This window comes from Gastrolobium bilobum, unplaced genomic scaffold, assembly GCF_033153095.1.
Source record: "Gastrolobium bilobum isolate Gb01-03AN ecotype WA unplaced genomic scaffold, APGP_CSIRO_Gbil_v1 utg8260, whole genome shotgun sequence".
Classification (NCBI taxonomy): Eukaryota; Viridiplantae; Streptophyta; class Magnoliopsida; order Fabales; family Fabaceae; genus Gastrolobium; species Gastrolobium bilobum.
The window spans coordinates 227,547-251,716 of record NW_026899532.1 but is presented as its reverse complement, the minus strand read 5'-3'; the positions used below and the strand labels follow the sequence as shown (position 1 = coordinate 251,716).

The 24,170-nt window shown below is 31.0% G+C and overlaps 1 protein-coding gene across 1 annotated transcript; it reads right to left on the bottom strand.

The window, feature by feature from the left end:
- Positions 1–2,070: 2,070 nt before the first annotated feature.
- LOC133290982 (ethylene-responsive transcription factor ABR1-like) lies at positions 2,071–3,829 on the bottom strand. Its single transcript, XM_061489141.1, has 2 exons — positions 3,304–3,829; positions 2,071–2,840 (listed from the first exon to the last, which is right to left on the bottom strand). The coding sequence occupies exons 1-2, from the start codon at positions 3,827–3,829 to the stop codon at positions 2,071–2,073; spliced, it is 1,296 nt and encodes a 431-aa protein (XP_061345125.1).
- Between the last annotated feature and the right edge of the window lie 20,341 nt (positions 3,830–24,170).

The following is a 24,170-nucleotide window of genomic DNA, read 5'->3' as shown; positions in this document are numbered from 1 at the left end:
ATTTCAGAGCCTTATATTCCCTTATATCATCATGACATGACAGAAATAATATATGTGTAGATGTGTGAATAGCACCATTCTTAGAAGTCCTTGCTCTTACCAAACGCTGGATCGTCTTGATTTGACTGATCCACGTCAATTCATGCCCTCTCAAATTATAATATAGAAAAATAGGATCAAGGAAATATACATTCATATCACGGAACACCCACTAAAATATTATTGTTCATCAAGTTTTTTACTTAAATGTCACGTGAACAGTATTATTTCTCAATCTTTCACAGGGACAAGTTCGCTACCCGATGTAGCGAACTCGGTTTGCTGACGTGTCACATTTCTAGTGGATAACAAGTACCAAGTTAAAAAAATAAAAAATATGAAGATCGCTACATTATGTAGCGAATTTGGTGTCTACTAAAAACGTGACACGTCAGCAAACCGACTTCGCTACACTGGATAGTGAACTTGCCCCCATGGCAGATAGAAAATAATATTATTCACGTGACATTTAAATAAAAAATTTAGTAAACACTGACATTCACTACAAAAAAACAGGCATTTAGCGGCGGTTCATTTTTGGTATACGCGATGGTTACAACTGCCCCTAATTGCAAAAATGCATTTAGCGACGATTGTAACCGTCGCGTATACCACAAATGAACCGCCGCAAAATGCCTGTTTTTTTGTAGTGATTTATGTTTAGTACCCACTGCTAGGGTAGTGGGCTGAGGTTTACCCAACTGCTAAATTTAATGGCTTTGGTGGTGAGGGTGTGTTATGACAGAGCATGCACATGTCTTATATTCTATTTAAAATCGGCTTCTGTTTAATAATCAACATTGGTATGAAAAGTTGTTCTCTTTTGTTTTATTTTTTTAAGGATTCTTCTATTTGGTAGAAAAAAAGCTATAGTATGCAGAGAATAATTAGATAAGTAATAATCATCATCATTATGGATTTAGTTTTTCAAAATACCTTTATCTGATAACTTAGAAACTAAAATCACTCTCGAAAAACATTTTCACATATACAAGAAGATAAATATGTTTCTCATGTAAAACATAAAAAAATAAGTAAGATTTTCTTTTTTTCTTAATAGATCTTACTCACTTTTATATATGTTGCATGACATAATTTATTATGAGAAACATATTTTCCGTACAAGAATCCTGACATCAACATGTAAGATATGCTTAAGAAATTTGTGTTTTTTCCCCTCTGCCTAACACATTTTTTATAAAGATACATGTATTTTTAATAATAAATAATCATTTATATATTCTACTTACTTGATATATAAAATGTAATAAATAATTTTTATAATTATGTTCTAATTTAAAGAAAATAAGTCACTAAATATTAGCTATTAATTAGTAACTACTAAATATATCCATATCTTAAGAATAAAGAAACACACGAGGGTGGTTAAGAAGAGTAGTACTCGGACAATCACTTTAATAAAGTTGCGGCTGTATAGATTCTGGCAGACAGATTTTGTAAAAGATAATGGTTTCTATACCTTTCTGTGGATTATAGACAAGGTTGAAATAAAATCCATTGAGAATTTAGAATAAACTAAGCCCAAAACCTAAATGCTGCTTTGTCTTTACATCTAAACTAAGTTTAAAACTAAGTTGCTGCTTTGTCTTTCAACATTTTATCATCCCTCAATCTATAATTTTCTCCCCTATTTTTGAAAATAATTTTAATCCATGCCAAAAAAACTAGACAGATAAAGCCCAACCAGTACCAAAATTGTATTATTTTTAAAAATTTAACAAGTGCTGAGTCTATATCGTACTATTTAAAAAAAAATTGTATCATTTTAAAAAACCAGTCAATGTCAAGACCCTAACTGATTTAATGTGAAAATAATTTGTATTCACAATAACATTAACAAATAATATATAATCCAACACTACATAAGAATTCAGTGTACTCCAAATTATTTAACCCCAAATCTACCTTTTTTTTTTTCTTTTCTTTGCAAGTAATTAGTCTATGAAAGAAAGAAAAAATAGTAGGAAAATAAAAAAATAAAAAGGAAATAAGGAAGTGGTGTACTCCATATCAACCAGAGGGAGGAGGATAGCCACTGGTATCTGACCATGTCGAAGGTGGAAAATTTGACCCGCCACCACCGTCACCGCCGCCACGAGAGTGGTCTCCCGGCGGCCGGAAAAACCCCACTTGCTGACCAGAAGACAGAGGAAAAGAAGCAGAGGACAATTGACTGGATGGAGAAAATGCAGTTGGTGATGAAGAAGACGACAAAGATGGTGATAACAACGAAGATGAAGATTGAATCGCTGCCATTTGCGAATCATAGAACCATTGTTCAAGTCCATGGAAGTCACCTGAGCTCTTCAGAAGCTGAGAATATTCCCAGTAGTCTCTCATCAAATCAGAGGAGCCCTGAAAAGGTTGTCTCTGCATGAACGGTGGCTGCAACGGCGGCGGAAGAGGAGGTGCCGGCAACAAATTAAATGATGGTGAACCAGAAATGGCGATAGGAAAATCGTGAGCAGGTGGTGGTCGCATTGCTGCAGTAACGTTTTCTGGGAAGTTGAGTTTTGCTCTGTTACCTCTGAATCTCAATGCAGCTTCATCGTAAGCTCTTGCTGCAGCTTCTGCAGTTTCGAATGTTCCAAGCCACACTCTTGCCGCTTTGTGAGGATCACGAATCTCTGCTGCCCATTTCCCCCATGGTCTCTGCCTCACTCCTCTGTACCTTCTCCTCCTCTCGCCGGTTTCTTCATATGATGCAGTTTCACTCGACGGTGCCGTCGTGGCGGCGGCGGCGGCGGTTGTGGTCCCAATCGTTGTAGCTTCTTCTCTCACTGTTTTAAATCAAAGACTAAAATAACGTACACAAAACATTTGGACTAATGTACAAATGCTAGAATGATGTGTGTTTTGCATTTTGCAACACCAACACTGTTCTATAGCCAATTTGGTATATTATCTAAGTTTCATTTTGTTTTGTTGTTATTGAAAATTGTTTGATGCATGCAATATAAAGTGGTGATACCACAATAAAAAAAAAAAAATTAATTAAGGTTGTGCAAGTGGGGCAAGAGAATTTGATAAGTTAAAGATTTGGTTGATATAGATTAATGTTACAATAGCATGTTGGCTTATGAGTTATAAAAAGTTGGTTAAGCAAAATTGAAAGCAATGCAAATAATGGGATGCCATTTATTAATTAATTCTGACTAAATTTGAAGAGAATAAAATGGTATGTGTATGATGATTATGTTATGGGCAGAGAATGTTGAGGCAAACAAAACAAACCAATTGCACTTGATGATGACTGTCCTTGAGATGGTAGTCCCAAGTCACCAATGTTTGTATAGAGTCTAGTCACATCTTGTATCAACTGAGATGAACCACCTACACCACTTTCATCTTCACGCCCTCTTTTGTGCCCAACCCATGAACTAGAACCAGAGCCAGACCCCAAAAGAGAGCCAGAACTGGATGAAGACAAACGAGGAGAAGAGACATGCATAAAACCTGACATCATAGGAAAACCACTTCTTTGGACCCACTCCCTGTGGGTCTGGCCATAGCCAGATGATAAGACATGCGGCGGCGCCGAAACCGTCGCAGCCGTCATCTCTCTAGCCCTGGTGTGCCCTGAAACCACATGCCCTGGCATTGATGCCACCTCCCCTTGCTGCACCGGTTCACTAAATCCTAGTGACTGTGATGGCCCATCATCTTGTCCAAAAGTGTCTTCCACTTCCTCATCGCCTCCGCCGTGTTCCGCCGTGAACCTGACGAACTCGCCTGAACCTCTTTGGTGCGCCACCTTTAACAAGCACATGTAACCTTAACCCTGCTTTGTGATGTGTTGCAGATTTTGTTTGCGAAGAATTAATAATAAGATCGACCCAGAATTTTGTTTTGGTTGATTCCTTCTGAGAAAGAAACACGATTGATTATATAAGGTGGGTAAGAGAAATTGAACATGAAAAGCTAGCCCCCACTAGAACAGTGACCTTTGTTGCGCCTCAATTACTCTTAAGCTCACACCATGCAAACACACCCCACCACCCTTTCTGATACAAATTTTTTGTTTGTTTTTGGGTTCAGAAATTCTCTTTTTGATTTTGATTCTCCAAAAATAAATAAGGAAAAAAAAAGAGTGTTGCTGGGTATAAAGAAAAATACTTTACCAATAAATAAATAACTATACGGTTGCCGCCTCTCTGATAATTTTGGGTATATAAGTTCACAACTAAATAGATGTTGACTGAAAATGAATGAAGGATGCGAAAATAGAACTAGCTAGCTGCTATCTGCAAAACCTTAGCATTGTCGGTTTCCTTTTTTAGATATGAAGAAAGAGAGAAAGAAAGAAACAGTGATCATCTTTGAATTGAATTCTATACCCTTAAGCAGTCAAAATAAAAATAAAAATTGCATATTATATATTAAAAAGTTATAACCCACACGCACACGCACACATTAGTATTAACTAATGGAAGGTCATCTGGTGAAAAAAGATAGCAAAGAATAAGCTGAGGATAAGTTACAACAAGTGGGTGAATGTTTTGGATTATCTTAAACAAGGTAAATAAGAGATAAGGTTTAAGCTGTAAACAATTGTGGATTAGGTTGGGAATCAGTGCTGAAGTGTTCATGTCTATTTGATATATCCTCTCTATGAAAGCATTTTGCACCCAAAAAAAAAAACAAAGAAAAGAGAAAAAATGGAAAATTATGTTTATAAATTTTTTGTTTATAAATTCTTACAAATTATATTATTCGGTAAAACATTTTTAGGTGAAATCTTATCAATAAGATATAATGTAATTTATAAATTTATAAATAAAAAAATTTGTTAATATAACCATCCTTGAAAAAAAAATGTTTGAAATTTATTAATTGGTCCAAATACAATTAATTTAGATTAGTTCTTCTTGCAAATGGGAAAACTTGATGGGATCTGATTGTATGGTCAAAGCACGGCTCTAGGGGGAACTCAGAAGGTAGTTCCATCTTCCATGAATATCTATTGTACTGTTTGTTAAGTTAAAATCAAACAGGATTAGTATAGCATTTGACCTAGTATCTATACTATAGGTGTTGAGGAGAAAGGGAAGGGTGAGCGTTAAATCTTAACATGCTGAGTTAGGCATGAACTGAATTGAACAACCCGATTGTTGAACTTTAAAATAATGTTTTGCATATCATCTCGTCGCACTAGAACAAGATATATAATGAAATCATAGTATAAGTGCAAAAAATGAAATAAAAGAAAAAGAATCAATTTGAATTAAATTATATAAATATAAACAGTGGCGGACCCAGAAAATCATAAGAGGGAACAAAAATTTTAACAAATCTAATTTATATTTCAAATAAAATATAGTTTAACAAGTATACTGAATTGACGAATTTAACATAGATTATTTCATTGTCATATGCCCATGTCAACAGTGGAAAGTAGGAAAATCACAATCTAAAAGTAGAAAACATATACAAATAGTTACAGAAAATGAAGTATATTATGTATTTTTTGGGAGCATATACATGTTTTTTCAAATTTGGAAGATGGGGAGGGGGGCGGCCGCCCATCCACGCCCCCGATGTAGGTCTGCCCTTGAATATAAAGCGGAAATGGTTTGTCCTTCTAAAAAATGTAACATATATTTTTTTAGTAATTTATAATTATGTACTAAAAATAATACATAGTTATAATATTAAAATTGTACTTTTTTTTTTTTAAATACTGTTTGTTGACGTGAAAAGTGAAAAAAATAATTTTAAGTTATAACTATGTAGTATCCTCAATACATAATTATAAATTACTAAGAAGAAGTAAATTACATTTTTGAAATGGATAAATTTTTAATCCAAATATAAAATAGCATGTACATCAATACTGTGTGTATTATATTATTCTCGAGAGTGTTTGGTTGTATTGTAATTGTTTGAATCGGTGGGGCTTGTCGCTTGTCCTTATTAATGAAACCATCATTAAAAAAGAAAAAGACATTCTCCTATCCGGAACCTCCCCTCCTCCCAATATATTATTAAGTAATATACATAAGGGGTTTCTGTTTTATATGGGGATGAAAATGTCAACGTGGAATTAAGTCATAAAACAACCCTACACGTGTACTTCCTTAGGAGAAACAAAAAATTCACCTCGCCTGACGTTGCTATCTGCACTTACCGTCTTGGATGAAATCTCTACCAAATATTATTTATTAACTTCAATTAACAATCTCTACCCAATATTTAAGGGTGAAGCACGCCTATTTAGGCCAATAATTTTCCTTTTGTAAATATCTTAAGGTGGATTCACTTCAACAATTTGATATCGACTATGAGATCAAATCCATTTTACTATAATAGAATTAAAAGGAACCAATCGTTATCAGCGCCAATAGATGTTAAACTCGAAAAGAGATAAGAGTAAAATTACCAGGTTGCTTAAGCCAAAAAAATTTAACCTATTATATACATTATTTTAAGTAACTATATATTATGACTACACAAGTACGCCAATCAGTTAGACGAAAATACAATTACCTAATTGATTTGGAGAGTCATGAATAAGAATCGCAAAAGGACGGAGACGGACGGACAGTGCTTCTCTTATTCCTGCTTTTATCTTCGTGATGGGTATTTAAATAAGGGAAATTAAATCGTAAAAGGAATTAATTTCATCCTATGGATTAGGGACACTATGAAAAGAAGAAGGGAAAATCATATTCTCACGTTTTACGTAAGATTATTTTTTCATGTTATACTTACATCGAATAATGTGCCTTTTTTTAAATCGATGGGTCGCATTTCATTTGTATATGTAGGAGATAAAAATTTTCTCCTACTACATGAGAAAAATAATTCTCTTTAAATAAATATTTATTTATATCTATGAGTATTGAAGAAATTAAAATAAATTTTATAAATTACAAAGTACTCGTAACAACGCATACCATAACTTTGTTTAACAAATTTAAAATGATATCTCAAATAACATACTAAGATTAATTAAATTTTATAATAGTAAATAATATAAACTTTGATCCAATCTTAAAGTAAAAGAAAACAATTATAATACACATAATACATGAAATAAAAAAACATATTTCAAAGGTTTTTGTGAATATTCACAAATCACAAGGCATGTATTTTAATTTTTATCCACCTTACCCATCGTATAAGGATTGTTGGCATTTGTTCCTAGTGACGAAAAGGTTACAAACATAGAAACTGATATCTAATTTTCCTAACTCATGAAGAAACACTTCCAAATATGTAGAATCGTGAAGGGGTTTGAAAGACAAGTAGCCGAACAATTTTATCCATTTCGAAGGGTGCAAAATAGCTGGTATAACTACCAAAAACACTCACTCTTGCTACCCTTTTTCTTTTGATCTTTCAACGTAGACTAATAACTACACCAGTCACCCCCAGCACCACCCACTTATCAACACGTGGACCGTTACAGTCCTCTGTGCTCCCACGATGCCCATTTCAATGCAATCTACTCATCAATTATGATACAATACAACGTGCCTAGCTTTAAAGTTGAAATTTTAGGCTACTTTGTGATTCGATCACGTTTTTATTTTGTTGTCTTGTCACATACAAACAACACCAATGAATCGTTTCATGTCTCGTTGATTGTGGTTTCTGAATTTTTTTAGTTATTCTTAATAAATTAATTATTAATAATTTAAATGATATATGATCATGTTAACACAATACTTGAGAAAATTTACGGCTTGATTTTTTTTTTCTCTTTGAAGAACAGTTATGAAAATAAGTATTTTTAATTTTTTTTATTTTAAAAATTAAAAATCAAAATAGAAAACAAAATAACCCAGGTTCTCTAAATTTGATTTTAAAAACAAAAAAATGGTTACAGTTTTAATTATTATTATTTTTTTACAAAATAGGCATAACAAATAAAGTTTTTTTTTTTTTTGTTCTGACAACCATAAAACTATTTTTAAAAATAGTTATCAAACAGAGACTTATTCTCCACAAAAATATTGTTATAAGTTTTCAATTCATTATAATTTTATTTTAAAAAAAATTATTCCAGGTTGTTGAAATTAGATTTTCTTTTAAATTTAATTATTAAATATATACCTACACGGCTACATTATATTATTTATGTTTAAAATAGCTTATTACTAATTTATTATAAAAAATAAACATGTTTTGAAATTATAATAGCTGGTTTTACGAGTGACTTATTGGTTTGAGCTTGCCTTTTAACCACCAAGTATTCGGTTCGAACCCAACACAGAAGGTGAGGAGAAGAATAAAAAAAAATATAATTATAATACGCATAAAAAATATATTTATAATAAAAGATAATAATAACCCTCATAATCAAGTGAGACTCATTCAAAAATACAAAAAGTATAAAAACTTTGTGTAAAAATGAATTCTCTCATATTTTATTTAATTATATTATATGGGAGAATCTTAATCATACAAAGAAAATCAACTGTAATGATTTTATAACTATTTATCGCAATATTTTTTTCTCCCTTTCTTTATATATCATCATCAATTTATCTTTGTATAATTATAATTCTCCTATATAATGTAATTATATTAATTAACATATGAGAAAATCGACTCCCTGTCTTGTCATAAATCATCATTCACTCTCTCACTTGATTTTAAAATAAATTATTTTGAAGAAGGTTATATTTACAACCTCTTACAATCATATCTTAACACCGTTGATTTCCGTCAATCAACGGTTATTATTTATTGTGAATTAATAATCAATTAATAAGTTTAATTTGCAAAAATAATAACCGTTGATTGACAAAAATTAATAGTGTTAAGATATAGTTGTAAAAGATTGTAAAAAAAATAAATTATAAATATAACCTTCTTTAATTGTTTATTAATAATTTAACAAAAATAAGACATATATCACATTGTAAATGGAGGATGCATCGAAAATTTGATACGTCCTTAGCATTAAAGATTTTCTCGCTGTTCAGACGGAAAATTAGTGACTTGGCTACCTAACTGGTCTCCTTAAAAATATTGACCGATTTTCGAACAAAATTCGGTAAATTAAGTGTAAATTTATAAATGTTTATTTGAATCAGGAAATAGTTGAAAAATATTGAATCAGTCAAGTTTTTCGGTTCATTGTTATTATTATTTTTATACTTTTTCAAATTTGGGGAATAGCCGAGGGGCGAGGACCAAAAGAATTAATCACAAGATAAAAAAGCAACTGAGAAAGTGCCCGGAGGCGAATCCAGGCCATAAATTCTGCACATCGATAAATGTACAGCATGCACCTTAACCTCCCAGTCTCTTACTATAATATTTTTTGGTTCGCTTTTTTTCTGTTGTTATTTGCGGTAAATCTAATATGATATTATTTTAGAGTGAAAATTATGACATTTTTATAATTTTAATTTATTTTAGGCATCATTTTGAAAGTAAATACAGATAATTTATCTGCATTAACTGTAAAAATATTTTTCTATATCTTTTTATAACAAATTTTTTTGTTTAACAAGTGATTTGAAAGCATTAAATAAGGAGTATTTAATAGGTCATATTAAATATTTTTAATTATTGAATAAGTAAATATTAATTTTTAATTTTAATGTAATAAATACTATAATTTTTATTTGATATCTTTTATTTTTGAAAATAATTATTTTTCTTGATTAGTTTTTATTTTTATTTCCTTAACTAATACCATAAAAGCATCCATCAATACAATTTTGGAATTTTTCAAAAATTTAATCCAAGGAAAGATTGCTTAAAGGACATCCAATAATTTCTAGCTTTCTAGCCAAAACTTTAACCCTGTACAAATACAATGGATCCCATTACCAAATTCACAACTAGCAGATTCTATTTGTAATCTGGTTGAACACTTGCTGGCTCAAATATTATTCACACAAGCGTTGGGGCCATCCCTTTGTCTCTTCCCTTTCTTCCTTACGTGATTGATTTTTTTTCCTAATCAATCCATCATTGGTTAGAGGACTCCCTCTGATTTTGAATATTATACGCAAAACAATGCATACCATAAATGACATTATGATAAATTGTTTGTTATATTATATAAATATCACATAATTTATCAAACATCTAATGGCACGAAAGATTGTCTATTTGTGATGCAGTAATCTACTAGTATGCATCAAACGCATATTCACAATTTGAAATGCTAACATTGGACCATACCGAATGTTGGACAAGCCCAATACCTAATGTTCGTGTCAGATCCGACTAGACTCATTTGTTGACTACGTACCTGTAAGTTGAGTCTATTCCAACGTGTTTATTTAACCAATCAGATCAACTCCAACTCGAACTTGCTTAATATAAGCCTAATTTGTAACATATTTCTATCAACAGAAAGAACACGTGTTATTTAGTAATAATTGATTGGATTGCACATCCTCATGTAAGACATCACCTACAATGCCTATATAAGGAGTACTTCAATATATAGACTTCATGTATATTCTGTCTCTTTCCTTATACAGTTTTCCTATATTGAATTTCAACTTTATTTTAGTCAAAGTATGTTTATATGTATCACCACTATAGTAGTTGACTTAATTATCTTAAACTCTCATCAAAATTGCAATTCACCTTCGACGGTCCCCACCACGGCCGAGGAAGAGGAAGAAACGAGAATTTTGTAACTTTTCGCTCAATGAATTATTTTTAACAAAATGCAACCGTTCAGAAGGATTTTCCTAAGATATATATAAAAATTATTAATGTAGTCTCATTTACTAACTTAAATTTTTGGATTGTATTGGTTCTTTATACAGTGGCGGAGTCAGGGTCCACTTGGAGCCCGGGCCAAAAATTATATGTGTATTTATTTTTTTTAATTTTAGTTAATTCATATTATAATATATTTAAATCATATTAAATACAAAACACCTGAGCAGACAGTATTAAAAAGAGTTATAATTTTATTAAATAATTTTTAATTTTATTAAATATATTTAAAAAAAATTATATAAGTGAAAATATAACACATAACTTAATACAACTTACCCAAATTTCTCACCAAATATATTTTTTTTTTGATAGGGCCTTACCCAAATTTCTCACCAAATATATTTTATTTTTTTGATAGGGCCAAATTATAAATTTTAGCCCGGGCCAAATTACAATTTTAAACCGGGCCAAATTATAACTAATTATATAATTATACATGATAAGTATAATTTGTTAAAATTTAGTCCGGTCCGAGGCCACCCACAGCCAACATGTTGCTCCGCCACTGTCTTTACATGACATCAGAGCCTCAATGTTACAGGTTCGATTATCACTACCTCACTTTCTCTTGTGAAATTTCTTAGCGCAAGCAGACGAACCTGTACATTGTTCACCCTTCAAGCTCAGTAGGCTCTCATGTGAGAGGACAGATAAAGATATATAAAAATGAATAATATAGCCTCACCCAATAACTTTAACTTTTTAGATTGAAATTGATTCGCTTTGTTTAATTTTTTTTATCGATGAAAAAAATACCCTTACTGCATGTACACTAGGAAAAATACCACTTTTACCTCCTTGTATTTTCATGTATTATTTAATTTTTATAGTTTTAAACTTATTAGTTAGACACCTCATGGTTATATAACTGTGTATCATTCATTTCCCTGAATGTAAAAAATGTTATTGTTATGTAAAATTTCAAAAAATTCTTAATAAACAAAACACTAAATTATAAATGAAGTATTAAAAATATCCCTAATTAAAAAATAAATCCTAAAATATTATATAAATTCAATATATTAAATAATTATCATTATAAAATATTAAATTTTCTAAGTTGAAATAATGAAAACCAGTCATAGTTGCTACAAGGCTATGTCACTTGACCAAAATAACTAAATTCATTGAAGGAACAATTTGCTCCTTTTTGACTGAGTCGGGTTACTGAATGAAATTTATGTTGCAATTGGATGGAATCAGTGTTTAACTCAATCGTGACTAGAGACACACTTTCTGTTTTTTAATAATTTAAACATTGGTTGTCATTAGATTTCTTTGATTCATGGCTTCTTAATTTACGTTACGGAACAAAAAGACTTTCTGAATTTTCTTCTTTTGCTCAATCAACGAGATTGAAAATTATTTTCTTCGAATACGTATAATTAATGTGATCTAACCTATATGAATAATTCGCAATACACATAAAAAAAAAAAAAAAAAAACATGAGTATTGGAAGAAGTATTTCAATACTTTTAGTGGCGAAAATTGTGGGAAAATTTTGAAAGGCCTTAGGTAAGAACTAAATGGGACGCTAGAACTGCTAAGCTGCTGGCGGGTGGGATTGGAAATTGGGGCTGAACGAATAAGTGAAATAAAATCAAGAAATAGGAATATTGTTACAAATGGATATTATTACATAAGAATGTTATTGTAAAGAATTAATTCAACTTAAAAGCTTAAATTGTTAAATAAAGGTCTATTAATGGTTTATATACTTCTCTAACATGCTCCTCACACAAGAGCTCACTGGACATGAAGGGTGGATAATGCACAAATCGACTTACATAGCATTTTTAATAGTTTATATTATTCTCTAACAAATCCCCTTATGTAAGAGTTTTTTGGGTGATAATTCCATTTGAAAGTGGGAGCGGTATGGATCAAAAACTCGCGACCTTATAGTCACTGAAGCTTTTATACCATGTAAAGAAGTGAGACTTTGATACCATGTAAAAACCAATTCAACCCAAAAGGTTAAGCTGTTAAATGAGAGCCCACCAATAATTTATATACTTCTCTGATAGTTACAAATTACATTACTAGGTTTTATTTTACTATGTTTTATGGGAGATTATGTATTATAACAGTAAATTATGAATAGACTACAAGATGAAAATATTTTGTATTCTTCGGTCTTCCCCACCTTCACTTATATATTGAGGTGGTACGACTTATATGTCGAATAATACAATTTGTGGTCTCTTCTCCCTTAGGTGCTGTTTGGTTGAGGGTTTCCTATAACTTGTCTATGCAAATAAAAGTGGCAAATTAAGACACCCACGTTTGGTAGGCTGTTTTTTTTTAAGTTCCCCATCTATTATATTTCCCTATCATTCTTCATCTGGTGGTAGAAAGCAAGCTATTGGCACTATTAGGAAAGACAAATTGGAGGTGATTTTTTCTCCTTAGATGGGGAAATGGCAAAAGTGGAATCAAAATAAGACCGTAATACCCTCATGTAAAGCATAAAGAAAGAGGCGAAGAAAACGTACTGACATACCTCATGCACAATTGCCTGTAACACAGAGTGTGTTTCTGATATAACTTCTTGCATGAAGAAACTCTGTATCTTTTCAGCAAGACCAGTGGTATCCCCTATTCATGCATACGCATCAATTACCTGCATCACCTCTTCTAATGTTACATCATTTATAATATATTTCCAATAATCCAATAGCAAATATCTGCATACATATATACCATAAAATGGGGAAAACAACGAATCATATCAAATGGTGATTACTTGGAGCACATGCTAGCATATTAAAGCGCATGAACATACAAATAACGAAAAGAAAAGATTAATGTAATGCAGTGTGTTTTCCACAAACTCCAAACCTGGATAACTAGATACACTAGGGTAAGCTTTGAAATCATGTGTTTGGCAATTACTTGAAAAATTATCCGTTTTTAATCCAAAGCTAGTTCGAACAAAATCCTATACAAAACTGGTTTTTATTTAATCAGTTTTCATTTTAACTAGAACATCATTTCTCTTCCGTCCATCTATTTATTTGAAATTTACAACAAAAAAAAAATAGATTCACTATCACCAAGGTTCACCAAACAATATTTAATATTAAACTAGTGCAGTAACCAAGTTTAATTTGAACCAGATCATCTGTATAGGGATTTATTAAACTAGTTTAATTTGCCGCACAACCCCTTGAAGCAGAGAAACAAAATTAACACGTATATATGCTTGTTCTAGACACTAAATACTCAACACATGCTCCATAGAAAGCAAACCAATTTTCGAAAAAAAATAAATAGATACCCACTGTTATATAGCCATCTTCCTTGAATTCCTGACGTACTTCCAATAAAAGAGCATCCAGCTTCTGTAAGGTTCTTCCCAGCCAAACCTACATTAATAGTATGATGGAAAAAACTCAAAGTCTTAAACAGTTAAATACACAAGCACCCTACATTGTCATCAGGAATATGTATGGTAACACATGTACAAGTAATGGATTTAATTACACAAGTTCCTAACATGCAAGGAAAATCTTAAGAATATAGCAGTGCTCAACATATCACGCTAAATCTTCCCGAGTAGTTGTTCAACATTTACCTCCACACCACGACTCATCTCTTGTATTACTGCAAGGTCCGACAAACTATCTAGGAGTTGCAAATATTCAGATAGGACTTGAAATGCCTGTATAATGATCAAAATAAAAATAAACATTTTAGAAGATGGCTTATATCCAAAAACAGGTAAAACAATAATAGAAACTTGATTGTTTTTTGAGTAAATCTGCTTGTTAGAACATATATAGAAGCCTACCTTCCAATAATTCCCTTCCTCTACAAGGGATTCAAGTGTTGATTGCATGTCCAATGCACGTCGAAGTTCAGTCAGGATTGGAAGCATGTCCTATTAATTTTTGCCTCGCTGCTTTTCCCGCCATTCCTACCTTCACTGGATCCATTTTTCCTTTTTCTTTTTTCGCATTTCTCTCTAATTTACAATTTTTTTATTTTCCCAAAAATTTTAAAAACAGGGATATTTTCGTAATTGTCACTTATTTCTCTATTTATATTTTACCTCAAACCAAACATAGACTTTATAAATCTTACCTAATTTGTCCATCTATACTTTTTTACAACCAAACAACTTTTTTTACATTTTCCTATCAAACTCACTTTCCAACCATTTCCCTATCAATTACGTTTTCCTAGTATTCAAAAAGTTTCTCCTCAACCAAACGTCCCCTTACTTTCTTTGCCTTGTATTTGTTGGGAAAAATCAGTTCCCTCAGATCGGCTCAGGGGCCTTTGCGGAAGTCAGTCAATGAGATCCTCGATCTCAGATCTCAGCAATACCTCGGCCTGAATTTCACCAGGTCAGGCAGCGCAGTGGAAAAATCAAAAACGAAAAACAGGAGAGAGAGAGAGAGAACACAAATAATTTTTAACGTGGGAAAACCTTCTCCAATGAAGAAGTAAAAACTCACGGGACCTAGTCCAGATCAAAAATTCACTATGAAAATAATGGTTACAAAATAATCAGAATACACCAATGTGGTGGTTAACTCAACCTCTCCAACAATGGTGATAATCAAACTACCCTAGAGATGTTTCACTCAAACTCTTTCTAGAGATCTCTCAAATGCAAAGCATAAAGCTTTGCTCAAACAATCAAATAATTATCTCTCAAATTTTCTCTCTCATTCACTTAACCTAGCCTCCACCCACAACTAATGAATATATAGAGAAGGTGAGTCTAGGGTTAGAATTTTTAGGAAACCACTCAATGGGCTTGGACTTAGCATTGAAGGAGGAAGCCCCAACAATATTTTCTTAATCAGTTGATTCCATTTATTCACCGCTTTTTTTTACAATAAATATATAATTATTTTTGGAATAATTAGAATACATTACAGTTGTGGAGTAAAATTAGTTATCTAGTTGGTAGCATAATTGAGAAAACAAATAGAATTGGTGAGGCAATGGAGTGATCTATCCCGTAATAATCATGTACAAAATCCATATTTTAATGTTTCGGTGTTTTTATAATTAGAGCTGTCAAAACAGGCCAACCCGGCCCATTTAGCCCTAGCCCAAGTGGGTTAGGGTCAAAAAGTCCACAGGGCCAAAAAGCCCACAATGATATAGATCCACATGGGCCAAAGCCATATGGGTTAGGGCCAGCCCGCGGGCCTTCTAAAAAAATAATATGTATTTTTAAAAAAAAATATTTATAATAAAATAGTGCATAGAAATTATTAGAAAAAATAAAAATAAATAATTTTTAGAAAATAGTCACTTTTTAAAAAAATTATTGCATAGAAATTTTTTCGTAAAAAGTTTTGACAGAAAACGTTTCTGTAAAAAAATTGACGAAAAAAAGAAATTCGTCAAAATTCTTTACAGAATCTAAATTCCGTAAATATTTTTGACGAAAAAATTTCCGTCGAAATTTTTGGCGAAAAAATTTCCAACGAAATTTTTGACGGAAAAAGTTTTTGTTTAAATTTTTGACGAAAAAAGTTTTTGTTGAAATTTTGGACGAAAAAATTTTTCGACGAAATTTTTGACGAAAAAAATTTCTGTCAAAATTTTTGACACAAAAATTTACATCGAAATTTTTGATGAAAAATGTTTTTGTCGAAATTTTTGACGAAAAAAATTTCCGTCAAAATTTTTGACGAAACACATTTCCGTCAAAAAATTTTGACGAAAAATATTTTTGACAAAATTTTCGATAAAAGATATTTCTTTCAAAATTTTAAACATAACACATTTTTGTTAAAAATTTCCCACGAAAATTATTTCTGTAAAAAACTTTGACGAAAATATTTCTGTAAAAAATTTCAACGAAAAAAATATTTTGTCAAAAATCTTTAAGAAATCTAAATTCCGTCGAAAGTTTCACAGATACATTTCACTCAAAAATTTTGAAAAAAAATATTTTCGTTGTAATTTTCATTGGGTCACATTTTCTTCGAAGATTTTGGACGGAAAATATTCCGTCAAATTTTTTGAAGGAATTCTTTTTTCCGTCAAAACTTTTGATAAAAATTTTTCGTTGTAAATTGAGTTGAATATTGTAGCCCGCGGGCCAGCCCCAACCTAACCCTATAATGAGAGGGCTTTAAAAGAATGAACTTAAAATGGCCCCATTACATAGAGGGCTAAAATTTTATAGAGCTGGCCCTAGGGCTTGATGGGCTGGCCCTAGGGCTTGAGCCCTTTTTGACAGCTCTATTTATAATGATATATACTCAAAAGTACTTTGTACAATTTCACAAAAAAAATTTTGCAGATATTTCTAAATAAGTATAATCGAATAGTTAATTTTCAAAGATATCATTGTCTTTCATTTTTTGTGAATGACAGAAATAGTCTGATCCATTAAAATGATTTCCTAACCGCGCATCCAATATTAGTTTATAAGTATATCGTATTCGTATGTTTTGCTAGCATTTTTAAATATAGATTAAATATAAAAATTAATTTAAAAATACTGATTTAATTAATAAAAGATTATTTTATTGATAATTTATAAATATCACATTATGTCCATTGTTGGTTGAAGAAATCTGAGCATTAATTAAAAAAATCAAGAAAATTGTTTTTTAAAGTGAATAACAAATTCAAAAGAAAGATATTAATTTAATTTAATATAAAAACTTAAAAGATATGCGTCCCAAAATGAAAAAAAAAACGTAAATACGTGGAAAGAAAAAAAAATGCAGAGATTATTTCACTCTACAAAATGGGCATTTAAATTTGGTATATAAAATTAAATAATAAATTATAGACATGTAACCAACTTACGCTGGATGAAGAAAAAAGAAAAGAAAACAAAAGCATAAAGAAACGCATAAAAATATGTGGGACTCAATGAGAAAAGAAGAAAGAGAAAAAATGAGTCTCATATACTTTTATGTAAATATAAGAGATAAAATTATCTCCTATAAATAAAATGAGATATGTTATTCTGCCTACTCTTATTTTGCATACCTTTACCTACCTCTCTCAAACCGTTAAAATACAATCTCATCTAACGGTGAAGATTTGTAGAATAAAATAAATATTTTTCCTCTTTCTTTCTCTTTACTGTCTCTCACACTCGTTCTCTCTCCTCCCCTTTCTCTATGTCGATTTGCGGAATTTATAGCCTGAATTTATATTTGAATCTATAATGGCATGATAGTTTTGTTGGATGAGTATAATTTTCAAAAATTCTTAGATATGATGTAATTGAACACGGCAGAAATCACACAATTACAAAAAAACAAAAATCACGAATAACCCTTCATTTGAATTAATCCGCGATTACCGTAACGTTTCTACTTTGCTGTTGAAATTTGAAACGAATCAACTTTTCTCCTTCTTCTTATCTTGTTTTTCACTGGGGAAAAGATCTTTGTTCTCTTTATATTACGCCCAACAACAAGCATACCTGGTTCCATAACATAGGGCATCAGGATTTATTTATTCTTGACACCTCATTTCTATTTATTTTTTTTGTAAATGCTCATAATAATGACTAGGTTGGATGAATTGAGAAAAAGTTTGCACCTTTTTTTTTTATGCTAAAGCACCATTGAAGAAAGAGAAAGGGGAGGAGAGAGAAAGAGGTAAAAGAATTTATTTTATATCATAAATCTCCACCGTTGAATGAGATTGTAATCTAACGGTATTTAAAGGGATAGAAAAAGGTAGGCAAAATAAGAGTAGACAGAATAAACTATCCCAAATAAAATTAATATATTATAATAAGAAGATGATTAGGAGCCTATGTAGGTATTTCTTTTCCTAAAATAAAAAAAATGATATACAACGAAATAATTACAAGGACAAAAGTAACATGGAAATGTGTGTATCATTTTAAAGGAGGTAAAATTGTGTCATTTTTTTTTTTTTGGTAAATAAAGTTGTATCATTTTAAGTGAGAGAAAGAGATAGATAAAGAAGGAGAGAGAGTGGACAAAAAAATATAGATATGAGTCCCATCTTTTTGTAAGAGTAATATGACACAAATTATGTGATTTAAAAGGACAAACACTTTTCTCAAAGTAGTATATATATATATATAGGGGATGATTATATTTACAAATTTTTTGTTTACAAACTACATTATATTCTCCTGGGAGAACACTAGGTTACACTATATAAAAAATTTATAAAAAAGTTTGTAAAAAGATCATTCACCATATATATATATATATATATGAGCTTATCATTTCTCAAGCTGCCGGAGATAAAGTTATCTCCGACTACTAAATCATAATCGTATAAAGATGGATCAATGGTGATAAAGGAAGAGAGAGAAAAGGAGAATCATAACCATTCAAAGGTGAATCAATACATATAAGGAAATAAATAATCAAAACGACGTAGTTTTGGGGTAGCCGGAGATAAATTTATCTCAAACCGCTTGAGAAATATTTTTCCTTATATATATTATATTTAATAAAAGAAAAAGTATTTGTCCTTTTAAATTACACAACTTATATCCTTTCACTCTCACAAAGAGGTGGGACCCATACTTTTATATTTTTCTGTTCACTTTTTCTCCTTCTTTATCTATTTCTTTCTCTCACTTGAAATGACACAACTTTACATCCCGATACACACTTTTTCATATAATAAAAGAGATACCGAATGTCGATATGCCTAAAATATTTTGGTTGATTAGGTGGGTTTGGTGGATGCAACTGCAAGGGATAGAAATTGGTCAGGTTCAATGATCACGTCTGAAAGGGTCCCAAAAACGAACTCGAAAAGGAGGCCCACAACTTGATAGCGATTCATCTAAATCTTGGGATGGGACCAAAACGTGGAGGCCTGCCAAATCCCCAATTCCAAGATGTTGTAAATATAAGAAAGAGACAAACCATTAAAATTTACAAAAAAGGAATATTGATCACTTTAAAATGATCAATAGTTTAAAATGTATTGGAAGTGTTTAAAATGTTTTGTGAAGTCATCCAATCCTTTCTTGAGGAAATGTATACGAGTATAATTTTGATTTTGATTTTTTTATATTTATCTAATAGTTTATCATCATATACTATTTTCCTTTACTGCTTTAGTTAAATAAATTTAAAACTGATAACATTGATATGATTATCAACAATCGAGAATAAACTTATGATATATATATACTGATGATGTCGAGGCAGTAAGTCTTATAATTTCTGTAAAAGACAAAGATACGTCTTGTTAAATCGAAGTTGGACGTTGGTTATTTCCAAAAAGAAACATCCTTCTCTTCCTTTCATCTTTTTTTTTTTTTGGTATAATCTTCCTTTCATCTTTATTCAGCAATCCTAGAAGTTTCTTTCTTCCCAAGTCTCTCAACCCTGTAACATCAAACTGAATAGCACTAAGTTGATACTTGACATCACACGGTTTCTCTTTTTTGAAGTCGCTTCTATATTAATACACGTGGATGTATACTTTAGGTGGACTTACGTGATTATTTGACTTACGTGATTATTTGACATATATATATATATATATATGATTTTATAATTCTCAAAATTACGTGAAAATTTGAAATCTTATGTTGTAGAAACTAAAAGTATGTGGGACCCATATGTTAGAAAAAAATTATATATAGGACCCACGTCAGCACAGAAATCGAAGAGTGTGTAAGAAGATTTCAATTCTACTGTTGAATGAGAATTATAAAACTCATATATATATATATATATATATATATATATATATATGAAAATGTTATATTTACAAATTTTTTGTTTACAAACTACACTAAGTATAACCGGTTATACTTTAATCAAAAGTGTATGACCGGTCATATTTAGTCTAATTTGTAAAAAAAAAATTATAAATCATTCTCTCTCTCTATGCAACATATAAAAAAATGGGTGGAATTCACTTTTTTCTTTTTTCTCTTCTCTTCTTAGTGGGTCCTATTCACTTTTTTGTGTGTTGTATGAGATAATATATATAGGCACGTCAACTATCGTGATTATCTCCCTTACCATTTTTGAAGATTGTAATAATGTAAATCGCCTCATTTTAAATGACTGATAATGTGTTTAGTGCTTTTAAACTTAATTTGATTTAATTGTTTTCCTTTCTTTTCCATTTTGTAATTCTTAGGTCTCTAATGTAATTAATTTACTTAAAGAATAAAATAATAGAAATAAATAAAGTTAAGTTCGCTCAAGGCATTGGGAATGGTGGAATCTAATGTGTACAATAGCGAAATGCAACACATAAGAAGGAAAAGTGTGAAATTTTCTTCGAGTTGCAGGGAATTTCGGCGCAATCAATTAAAAAATGCAAGTGTAATAAACTGACTTTTGTATAGAGAGATTATCGCGTGGGGTTAGAGTAAAGCTGCTCATTTATTCTTCACCGTTGGTACTAGACCATCATCACATAAATAATGATACTGCAAAAGTTGCTTTGACAAAAAGGCCATACATGAGTGGAACTTCACTTGAAAGTTCCCTACTTTTCAAATTTGATTAATGACCCAATTTACATATTTAGAACGTGCTTAATTAACCATTAGCCTTGTAATGAAGCTATGAGGCTTTGGTGTTCAAGATAGATGGAGGTTCCATCCCCTCCACTTCATTATTACAATATTCTTTGTTTAGGTAACATTTGGTAGACGTGCTAGAATAGACTAGAATATTTATTATAGGGATATAATATAAAATTATTAATGTGACATTTATTTAATAATTTACATTTTTAGATAAATTGGTTCTTTATATAATATTAAAGTTTCTATGATTAAAATGGTCGCAAATTTGATTTTCATTGCTCCTCATTTTATTAAGAATTAATTATTTTCGTGGAATTTGTTGGCATAGATAAAAAGAGTTTGTGCATTGTTCATTTTTTCAAGTCCAATGGACTTTTATGGAAGAGGACTTGTTAGAGGATATAATATACAATCATTAATATGACATTCACTTAACAATTTTAAGTTTTTTGATGAATCGGTTCTTTACAATATTATGTACAAATTTTTTGTTTTTTTTTAGTATATGAGTTTTATAATTCTCATTTAACATGAGAATTACAATTTTCCTACACACCCTTCGATTTCCGTGCTGACATGGGTCCTACATATAATTTTTTCTAACACATAGGTCTCACGTGCTTTTTATCTCTAAAACATGAGATTTCAATTCTCCTTCAACATGAGAATTATAAAACCCTTAGTATATTGACCTTAATTACCTTTTTGAAGTGAGTCGGTCATCGGGTATCCTCACAAGCTTCACCTCTTTAATTGAGTTGGCTATGGAACTAATCTCGAATCGAGGTTTAGTCACAGTAAAAGTTCTTTGTCCCTATTTATCAAAAAAAAAAAAAAAAGTTCTTTGTCCCGTCCTAAATATATATTTTTGTATTTAGTGAAAATCAAACCCAAATTTTTTCCCATTTAGTCAATCTATGTTATTAATTGAGCTATGTACATCCATTGGGTTACTAGATAAGTCAGTAGCCCTAGATAAGTGGACTAATCCTAGATAACTACGAAGTTCCTACGAAAAAAGTGGATTAGTTGATATACATCTATCGGGTATTTTTGAGGTGTAGCTTAATTGGTAGCGGGACTATAGCTCAAAGGTCGGACCCATGGCTGATAAAATTATGGGTTAGATTAGAAACACTTTGAATCAGTGGTAAAAACTATTATATCCCAAACCACGAAGGAATTAGTCTCATCTTTCAACATCCCAAGTTTACTAAAAAAAAAGTATTGATATACTTTCAACTAATTAACAACAGCCACTAAAACTAATCTAATGGTGAGGGGATGAGTAATGGGTAGTAGGTGTTGTGTTCGATTTTCAATGTATTCAACAACAAAAATCTAATTAACAACTTATTTTTTAAGAAATAAAATATCTTCAAAAAAGGATGAAAACTTTTATGACAAAATGATAATAGATTCGATCATGGGTAAATTTAACCGACTTTGACTTTGGTTCTAAAAAAGGAGCCAAATTTATGGAAAAAGAAATCATCCATGGAATTTGTGGTTGAAGCACCGACAAGTTTCCTTGACCCGAGTACTTGTGCTCTAAGACTACCCAACTAAGATTACCCAGAACCCCAATAAACTTACATGATATCAAGTATTATGTTGAGTGTTAACCCTTTATTAAATTAAACTTATCATTGTGGCTCAGAACATTGTGAAGCAAAGCAAGGTTTAATAATTAAAAGTATCAAGATGAGGCTGCAAAAGCAGGTCTCGTGCTATTATTGATGGTCTCAACAAGAAGGAAGCGAACTCTTATTTTACCATACATGCTTCTTACTATGCTGTTTTTACAAAGAGAGATATATAAGGATTGGAACCTGTTTCAGGGTCTCTCCTAAGTTTTCTTATTTGATATTTGATTCTCTACCTTAATAATATTTTTGCCCCGTCATTTGATTGAGTTTTATACATGCTACGTAAAATTTGATGACAGCAACATAATTAATATTCAACAATCACTTTGGCAAGACCTGGCCGTATATAAACAAAATTCTAGTTACTTTTAACAAGGCAAGGTAGAAAGATTGATCCACCTGGGCCTCGAACATTAACATTTTTTTATTGATTAGAGAAATAAAATCCGTACAATTCAAGTAGAAGAATAATACTAGTTATGCACGTTAGCAATCCAAAATATACACATGCAGGAAGCTAACATTTAATAGGAATATGTTTAAGGGAAATGTAAGAATAACGTTGCAAAAGACTACTATTTTTGACTTTGGATCTTCCAAATCATTACGGCAAGAGGTCCGGACCCATTTTTTTATGATCCTTCGATAAAAAAATTCATTCTCTTCATAAAAAAGAGGAGGTAGAACCAATAAAGATTTTTTTTTCGATTCATCCAGGAAATAATATTAATTTTTTTTTCAGACATTCTTTAGAAGCTTGTCAGATGATGTGGAGGGAAAAAAAAAACTTTAATATTATAACTATATACTCTTCGGAATACATAGTTATAAGGGAGTACTATGACATAACTTATTTCCTGCAACATTACATCTGATCAACCCTATTTTTAAGCAAGGGACAACTTAATTAATTAGAAATGACAATTATTGATTTGACATTTTCAAATTTGGACCACCAAGTAGATTTTGGCAAACCAAATGAATGCTCTTATTAGTGAACTGCATAAAAGAAAAAATTAGGAAAAAAGAAAAGAAAAAAAAGAAGGAAACATACAGAATACATTTGTGCAGCAGTGCCTTACAAATTTTTAGCCCACAGGAAAGTCTGAAAGAGAAATAATAAAGGATTTTCATGCTAGACTGCTGGTATCTACATCTCACTTGACTTTGTCAAATAACACTTTAAAAGAAAAATCCAAGTTGTTGTAACATACACCAGACAATAATTCCAGAGTCGGCGTTGAGTGGACAAAATATATATGCCATCGTGTTG